We start from the raw sequence: 9645 nt of genomic DNA on the forward strand, positions 1-9645 counted from the left end.
AGTGTGGAAAATGTCAAGCAACAAGGGAAAATAATTAATCATAAAAAATCACGATACTAAAACAAAGTCTCCTTTACCTATCATTAGTAGCTAGCTGTAGCTGTTCTAATCTTCTGAGTCAATGATTGTTATGAAAGTTGGTTTAATAAAGTGTATACGTTAACGAATTTGGTTTGGCGTGCATGTCGGTATGTATATATACTGCCTGCTACTGTAGTAAAACGAGTATGGCAAATAAATGATGTAGTCACTGCCTCGATTTTTTTCCTCGCTTAATGCATTGTAAAACGTTGTATGATATACGTGTCGAAGTAGGAAATTCCCACTCGTGCCGGCTCAAAACACTCGCTTCGCTCGTGTTTCAAGTTCTCCGCCACTCGTTGGGAATTGCCTACTTTCCGCACTTGTATCATAAATAACTATTACAATGCAGTAATCGTTCGTTACTTTGCAACCTTTGAGTATTCAAATACTAAAAGTTTGCAAGTAAGAGAGGTAAGAAGTTACTCTATGATTATTTGTACGTTCATAACATAATGTTATTTTTACAAACTACATGTATAAGTATAGAGTTTCCTTGCCTATACCGATTTTGATTCGATTAAAAAAAAATGTGAGTATCTCTCATAGTAGTCCTATAGGGCTACTACGAAATCCAAAAATCGAAGTTCGTATCATACCGTCCCACTCGCTCTCGTATTAAATAGTATAAGTGTCAGAGGGACCGCACGACACGAACTTCTAGTTTCGAGTTTCGTAGTAGCCCTGCTGGTCTGTGAAACTTCTGTGCAATAAACGCAAATCTTAAAGGTGGGGCCACATGCAGTCGCTCTACGCTCATTTCCAACGTCAAATCTGGTCACATGACATTTAGCGATAAAGCTGAAAATATTGAGCTTTATCGCTGGAAAAAAGAAACCTCTTCAATTTCGGTAAAAACAGAGTTATTTAGTTTTTTCATTCACTACAATTTCTTTTATTTGTACCACTGCCACGCACGACTGCTACTTTTTTGAATCGCGGGAAATTCAAAATCACCTTTAATATTGGGTCACGCACGTGACCAGATTTATCGCTGCAAACTAGTCATAGATGAGTGTGTATACTGGTGCAAACGAGCGACTAGCGACTGCATGTGTGAGCACCCTTAGCCTGTCCGAGCGGACGAAATTAAAAAAAAATAAGAAAAAATAAACGAAAATGTGTCTTTATTCATAGACGTCAATTCATTAAATATCTTATCATATAAAATATAAGAATACTCTTTGAGTCTCTTTGTTTTATCATATCAGACAGTCATCCATAACAACAGGGACAATAGTTAGTCATCAATTTATTTCGTCGAGAAACTTTATTTAACTTTATACTCAAAGGTATTTCCTTAATGATTTTTAGTTAAGCGTAAATGTTGAGGTTAGAATTTCGGGTCAGATTATTAAATAATTACCTTAAAATTGCGGCACCTCGTGTAATATTACTGATCCTTACTAATATTATAAATGCAAAAATAAATGTCTGTCTCTTACCTCTGCGTGCCACAGACGGCTCTAGGGCACCGATGACCTTATTTTCATCAAAATGGCACAGTATAACAAGAGAATGGTATAAAGAAAATTTGAGGGAGACCCAGGGAAGGACGTAAGATATAATACTTAGTATGAATCGGAACCCCTCGTGTGCTTGAGCGTCTTCTGTCTATCAAGATCTGTCTTGAGTATAGTTTGGCCTGCTGCACACTGATCAATTTTATTTTACATATATATAATACTAATTAGAGGACAAATAGGACAATGTCTTACTTAAAACTGATACATAAGTCTTCTACGATCTTGGCTCACTTAGGGGTACTTAACTTTTCAGTTTTGTATATAAACTAGATAACACCATAATATTGATGATATCCAATGTGTTACAAAATACCCCTGCCCATATGTTGTTGTTATGCCCTTGATACAGTCCGCACTAGAAGTTGATGAGCAGTGCTCAAAATGATTTGCACTTGATTGTACTGCCAAGGCAATAAATAAGAGTGTTTAAACTATTTTGTGCACCAGCTCATCTCCTTCTGCCGTTTTGTTGTTGACTTTGTTGTTTTGCGGATATTAGGTAAAAAATTACATAAACATTCTCGTCTACGGTTTTGTAGTTAATAATTAATAATATAAGTAAGAGATATATTGATTGATTAATAATATTAATGATATATTTGGCGGATTAGTGTTTAGACTATTTTGTGCACCACACTCATCTACTTCTGCTGCTGTGTTGTTGATTTTGTTGTTTTGCGAATATTATATTAGTACACTGAAGTATGTAATTTTTACCTAATATCTGCAAAATAACTGTTCAACCGCTCTGCTTGAAGTGAATCAAACAACAGTTGCTCGGCGTTTGACAATGTATTTAAATTTGACACCTTATTTATACTAGTCTGGAAAAATCTAGATTCAGGATGGTATCATTTTCCGTACATCAACATTTATTGGCATATAAATTAAACAAAGAAATATACAAATATAAGGGGCTGTTTCACCATCCATTGATTAGTGTTAACTGGCGGTTAGGTGTGATGCCGCCTCTTTGTTTTGTTCGAATAGATGGAGACGGCATCACATTTAACCGTCAATTAACGCTAATCAATGGATGATGAAACAGCCCCTAAGTTTAATAAAATGGGATTTCTATTTTGCAGTATGTAGTTTTCTCTGAAGGATCACATGAAATGTTTCAGGAGAAGCGGTCGTGATGGGCTCGCGGGGGATGGCGACGGCGGCGGCGGCGGCGGAGGCGCTGCGGCCGGGCGGCGGGCGCATGGGGCGTGGCGCGCGCACGCGTACTGCGAGGGGGACGCGCACGCCGCCGCCGGCGCGCTGCGCCTGGAGGGGGCGCGCCGCCCGCGCGCCGCGCGCCCAACGACGTGCTCGTGCGCGTGGCCGCCGCCTCCATCAACCCCATCGACCTGGCCATCGTGGGTGAGTGGGCCCGGAGCGGGCGGACGGCCGGCCTGACCGTGGGTCGTGTGTGTGAGTGGGAGCGCGGCCAGACTGACCGTGTGTGTGCGCAGGCGGGTACGGCGCGCGCGTGCTGGGCGCGCTGCGCGGGCTGGCGGGCGGCGGCGTCGAGTTCCCGCTGGTGCCGGGGCGCGACTTCGCGGCACGGTGGCGGGCGCGGCGCCCGGCGCGGCCCTGGCGCCCGGCGCGCGCGTCTGGGGTGTGGTGCCGCCGCACCGCCCCGGCTCGCATGCGCAGTACGTCGTCGTCGACCGCTCTTGGGTGACTATCTCCTCGATTCACTCGATATAATTTGAATAAATGATATCGATTCGAGTTCACGTGAGACTCGATTCGTAAAACTAAAAATTATTAAACTGCGCGATCACTCGCGGTCATAAGCCAGGAACGGTGTTCTAGTTTCGATCTCTTTGGGATCTAATCACTGGATCGCCCGACGTGACCGGATAAACCGAGATGTAGGTGGTAAATTCACTATTTTTAGGAGCATCGTTCGTTAGTGTCGCATGCACGAGCGTGCAGCGTGCATGTTATGATATGATCGTTACGTGTGCAGGTGGGTGAGGCGCCGCGGACGCTGTCGGACCTGGAGGCGGGCGGCGCGCTGTACGCGGGGCTGACGGCGTGCGCGGCGCTGAGGGCGGGCGGGCTGTGGCCGGGCCGGGGCGGGGGCGGCGCGGCGCGTGCTGCTGCTGGGGCTGGGCGGCGTGGGGCAGGCGGCGCTGCGGCTGCTGGCGCGCGCGGGGCACGCCGTGGTGGCGGCCGTAGCGCCCGACCAGCTGGCCGCCGCCGCCGCGCTGGGCGCCGCGCCGCGCGACCGCCACCTGCCCGACCACCAGGACACGCTGCGCCGGGACGGCCCGTCAGTATACCGACCGGCGGCCGCGACCAGCGGCCGGCGGGACTGAGCGTGTTCTCTGTTCGTTGCGCGGCCTAGCCGCTCGCCGCATACTTTACCCAGACGCGCATGTACCTACAGAGAAAGCGCCCGCCCCGCAGCCCGCAGGTGTCCATTTCGCGGTCTACAACTTTATGGAGCCTTTTCCATCTGTATTTGCATAAGATAGCAACGTTGATGGATCCGGCCTTTCTGTTCCAATGTTTTCGCGGCAGACTTCTCGACATCAACTGTTGCTCTTCTACAGACCATAAATATAGAATACTAGCTTTTGCCCGCGGCTTCGCTCGCGTTAAATTTGGGCTAATGCAGATTTACTTTCCACAATCTTTATTTTAGTGTTTTAATTGATTTTTCGCAGGATTATATTTGCAAATTTTCGAATTTAAAAATCAACTTTGAAGCCCTTTTTCACATGTACATGGGGTGTAATTTTAGAAAACCTACTTGTTTTTTTTGCCCGCGACTTTGTACCTACGCGATTAAAGATTCCCGTGGGATAGAAATAAATGAATTCAATAGAAAACCACACTGTCCGCGATTGAATTGAAACAGGCGCAAAGTTACCGTAGATGAGGCGGTTCACAAAACCTAATCGCAAAGAAGACAAATTACTGAAAATCTTAACAACCTTGACTCGGTAACTTATGGCCGTTTAGTAGTTTTAAAATTCGATTCCGGCCGCAAAAAATGCTCAGCGAACCGCATTTCTGACGCGCTCCTCGGAGCGCTCTCGGGCGACGCGGGAGCGGGGTGCGGGGTGCGGGGCGCGGGGCGGTGCTGACGGGCGGTGCGGGTGCATGCGCAGGTTCGACGTGGTGCTGGACTGCGCGGGGCTGGGCGGCGCGGGCGCGGGCGCGGCGCGGCTGAGCGCGTCCTTCGGCGTGTACGTGACGCTGACGTCCCCGCTGCTGCGGCGCGCCGACGCGCTGGGGCTGGCGCCCGGCGCCGCCGCCGCCGCCGCCGACCTGCTGCGCGAGAACCTGAGCGCGGCCGCCCCCGCCGCCCCCGCCTGCCTGCCGCGCGTGCGCTGGGCCTTCTTCGCGCCGCGCGCGGACGACATCGAGCTGCTGCGCCAGCTCGCCGAACAGGGCAAGGTGAGCTGCGCCTCGTGACACGGAACGATCATGTTAATGGATATATTATCAGCATTCATCTCATCGGTGACCTTGTTGTGTCCATGTATGTAACAGGATGTTTAAACTTTATTTTCACACACTTCTTATAGTGATGTTGATAAGTATTGATACGAAATATTGGCATAACGATGAGCAGTGGCAGGTTTATTTGGTTCGACATTAAGGCGCGCTTATAGTTGAATTTTCGGTATTTGAAGGGGTGAAGCAGACGACGCGGTGGAGGCGAATGCGGGGCGACTCGCGCGTCTGTCACGCAGCCCGTTGACGGCCTTATTCTGTTTGTAACCGTATTCTGGTTAATGTGAATTCCGGATTTTTCCTTAAAATTATAATTACACATTTTTTTGGTTTAATAAAGAAAATCTTCGTTTAATATGAATAGTCTTGGTAATAAACAAATTATTTATGCCTCTTCATGCCCACAGTTTGATTTGTAACGTAGGTAATGGATAGACATTTAGACTGAATAGGTCGATAGATAGATATGACAGATGGCATGCTCTTGTTTCGGAGGCCAAGACCCTCTTTGGGTCCCTGAGCCAAATTAGTTAGTTAGATAGCTTATTAGTCTGGTCAACATTTAGGATACTTTATGTTACGGAAAATAAATATTTTTGGATATAATAAAAAATTGCTCTAAATCGGATTCCGCGCGGACGCAGTCGACGGCAACAATTAGTTTTAAATAAATTTATAGCTCTTCCAAAATTGTCTGGAGCATGAAGCGATGCTTTTCTTATTTTCATGACTTGAGAAGTATGGATATGTAGGAGAAAGTTATTTATCTTCAGTCAGAGGAGATTCCAAAGTTGATTGTCTGGAGCATGAAGCGATGTTTTCGCTATTTTCGTCGCTTGAAAAGTATAGATATGTAGAAGAAAGTTCTTTTTCTTCAGTCAGAGGAGGTTCTACAGTTATTTTCATGAAGATTCTTTTTCCCTTAGTGGCATTCCCCGAGCTCGACGGGAATCAACAATTTCGGGTAGTAACCAGTCCATATAAAATGAAATTAGTTTGTCTTTCATTTTTTTCCCCAAAATGTATCATCTATAAGTATGATTACTGTTTTGAGGTGATGATTTTCACCACTCCACACAGCAAATATACACTGTGCTCGACACGTGACATGGAGACCTTGGATCTGGTCATACCAGTTACTATTTTTGTTAATTTCAGTAGTTTTAGTTTCCTTTTCATAATTCTACATCTGAATTTCGTTTTCTTTGATACATTTTTCAAGTCCATTTCTAAAGGCTACACTTCAACCGGGCACTTTATTTCACTTTTACTTAAAGATGATATAATTTTGGGAGAAAAAATTAAAGACAAACTAATTTCAAAATTGAAAATACAAACTGAAATATAGATGCACAGAAAAACCAGAAAAATAAGACCAGCACTGGAAATCGAACCCAGGTCCTCGGTATTCCGTACGCGCCTATACCGCTACACCACTGCTGGTCCACCAGCAGTGACCAGCAGTGGTGGTTGACCGGCAGTGGTGTAGCGGTATAGCACGCGGTACGGAATACCGAGGACCTGGGTTCGATTCCAGTGCTGGTCTTATTTTTCTGGTTTTCGGTGCATCTATATTTCAGTTTGTATTTTCAATTTAGGTTTTACGGGATGACCGTAAGAGAAAAAAATTGGAATGGAAATAAAAAATATAAAAGATTACAAAAAACCAATCTTGATTTACGTGAAGGTAAATTACAAATCGAAGTCCCTATAATAAATAAGTCGCTGATAAGGTAGGCGGTAGGCGTCGTAATGTACGGTCTGGTACACACGGACCGCATTCCAATTGCAATCCGGCTGTAAAATGGCAGAACTACATCAGAACTGCGTAAGAACTGCACTCCGACTGCCTAAAATGGCAGTTGGAATGCAGTCCTCTGACAGTCGGGTCCAGTGCTGGTGCAGTTGTACTAACTGCGCAATAACTGCATCCAAACTCCCATTTTGCAGCCGGATTGCAGTTGGAGTACATGTTTTTGTCAATAATTTACTAGTGCAACCAAGTGCAACCATCTTATTTTATTAAAATAATTTATGTTAAATAACTTGGCTGAATGCAAGATATTACCTTTGCCTGCAAAAAAGTGAGAAAATCTAAACTTAGATCGAAACTGTTGCATCTACTATCAGAAATGTCAGTGAAACTGTCAAAGGGATCAAGCAGGGCTACTACGAAACTCGAAACTAGAAGTTCGTGTCGTGCGGTCCCTCTGACACTTATACTATTTAATACGAGAGCGAGAGGGACGGTACGATACGAACTTCGAGTTTCGAGTTTCGTAGTAGCCGCAAGGTTCGCCGCATGTTCGCCGTGAGTAGTATAGGTTATACAACGTGCCTACAATTTGTATGGCAGTCGCGGTAGAATCTGGACGAAGCCGTCCGCGTCCGTGAGCAGCCGAGGCCCGCGCCAACCAGCTTGCGGTCGTAGTACGAATGTGAAATCCGCTCAGCAGGGCTGCTACGAAACTCGAAGATCGTGGGTTGCGGTCCCTCTGACACTTATACTATTTAATACGAGAGCGAGAGGGATGGTACGATACGAACTTCGAGTTTCGAGTTTCATAGTAGCCGCAAGGTTCGCCGTGAGTAGTATAGGTTTATACAACGTGCCTACAATTTGTATGGCAGTCGCGGTAGAATCTGGACGAAGCCGTCCGCTTCCATGAGCAGCCGAGGCCCGCGCCAACCAGCTTGCGGTCGTAGTACGAATGTGAAATCCGCTCAGCAGTGCTGCTACGAAACTCGAAGATCGTGGGTTGCGGTCCCTCTGACACTTATACTATTTAGTACGAGATAGAGAGGGACCGCACGACACGAACTTCGAGTTTGGAGTTTCGTAGTAGCCCTGCTGACTCGGCCCGACTCCGGCCGGTCGATTAGTGTGTGTAGGTACTTCGTTTAGGTACTCTAATGCTTCTCATATGTGCTCTGAGTTCACTTATGCGTTTCCTCTTTCGCTTAACTTTTTTAATACTGCGATTACCCATATTATTTGCTCTCAAAAAGTGTACTAGCGCGTTAGAAAAATGTGCACAGGTCCGTCGTCGACTACGTACACGCGTGTACTGGCGACTGGGAAATACTTGGCCGCCGCCGCGCGCTAGAACCGTTTTATTTTGCCAGACGAAATAATTGGTATGATTGATGTACTCAACCTATTGAAAATCTATGAAGCATAAATCTAAATCTACTAAAAACTATTTAATAAAGCAAATTTTGTGTTGATATTCATAATAGTTTTATAAATATTTGGTTTAACGTGTAAATGAAGGCTCTTTTTCAAAAAAATAATCTATCGAGGTTTTTGTCAGCAATCGTGTTTTGATGAAGTCAAAAACTAGCTAATAGACTGAAAATATCACATATAAAATTTGCAGTTGTAAGTATTGTGTAAGTATATTTTAAATATTTTCTAAAATTGTAGTTTTCACTACGTACAGCGCCTTAATACTCGCAATTTTAGTATTTTAGTTTTTTTCAATCACACTTTGCTCGTAAACAGTGTCGTAACATGCAGGCTACCTTGGTTGCAACCCCCAAATAAAACCCTCGACCTTAATGTGCTTGTCATGAAGCCCGTGGTCGGTCGCATGAGTCATTGCGCGTACACGTTGTCTGTCATGAAGCCCAAGGACGGTCGCATGAGTCAGTGCCCGTACTGATGGTGCTGCTGCAGGACTACATGGACCACATGCACACGCACGTTGCGGCGCATGCTGCGGGAGGGGGAGGGGGAGGGCGACGCTGCCAAGAGCACAGCCTAAGGTAATCGCCAATATATTTGGAACAATTAAATATTTTTTTTTTACAAATATAAAATTATACTCGCAAATGTGATGAAAAACATTGTATGTAGCACGGACAGTACTAGAATTACGAACATCGACTCATTAAAGCCCTCAGTCTTCGACTTCGGGCTTCTAATAGACTCTCGTTCGTAATTCTTTATTTACCGCCCTTAAGACACAATGTACTATTAAAGCATTACATTGTACAGTACAGTACTTATTATACAACAGGTAGGTACGGTGTTGAACTTTAATGTAATGTTCGGTAATGAGGTATGAGGTGTATTGTACCACGTCTCTTGGTCGTGTCGTGGTACCTATTAGTATTAGACGTTGAATGCGTGTGCGCAGTTCGGCGTGTCGGTGGAGCGCGCGTGGGGCTGGCGCGAGGGCGCGGCCGCCTACGAGCGTCGCCGCCCGGGGCCACGCGCGCGGGAAGCTGCTGCTCGACTTCAGCCAGCCCTAGCCGCCCAAGGAACCTGACCCGGTACATACCTAGCCATATTCCAACTAGAAACTTGTATCGGCACCCGGAGAGAAGTACTACTCGAGATACTGTAAGTAATAAACATTTTGTTGGTTAAAAAAGTACGCAACAAAACTGCGTTCATAGACTTTCCTCTCCGGGTCCCGTTAAAAATTCCACCCTTTAATCTAAGATGCTTCTTCGGAAAGAAACGGCCCCTGTTACGAATGTGAACGACGTGATGACTCACGTCCACAACGCGACGAGCACTCACAGACCCAAACAAACAACAATCAACGCATAGCAGCAGCAGCCTGCTATA

The 9645-nt window shown here is 45.7% G+C and overlaps 1 protein-coding gene and 1 pseudogene across 1 annotated transcript in view; one reads left to right on the forward strand and one right to left on the reverse strand.

Moving 5' to 3' along the window:
• The first annotated feature begins 2843 nt into the window (after positions 1 to 2843).
• Positions 2844 to 9639, forward strand: LOC141430612 (NAD(P)H oxidoreductase RTN4IP1, mitochondrial-like; annotated as a pseudogene).
• Positions 9401 to 9645, reverse strand: part of LOC141430613 (serine/threonine-protein kinase ICK-like) — a 901-nt gene continuing 656 nt past the window's right edge. Inside the window, exon 3 of the mRNA XM_074091399.1 lies at positions 9401 to 9412. Coding sequence (XP_073947500.1) covers positions 9401 to 9412 — 12 coding nt within the window. The remainder of the gene's footprint in view (positions 9413 to 9645) is intronic.

Source organism: Choristoneura fumiferana, chromosome 8 (genome assembly GCF_025370935.1).
Source record: "Choristoneura fumiferana chromosome 8, NRCan_CFum_1, whole genome shotgun sequence".
Classification (NCBI taxonomy): Eukaryota; Metazoa; Arthropoda; class Insecta; order Lepidoptera; family Tortricidae; genus Choristoneura; species Choristoneura fumiferana.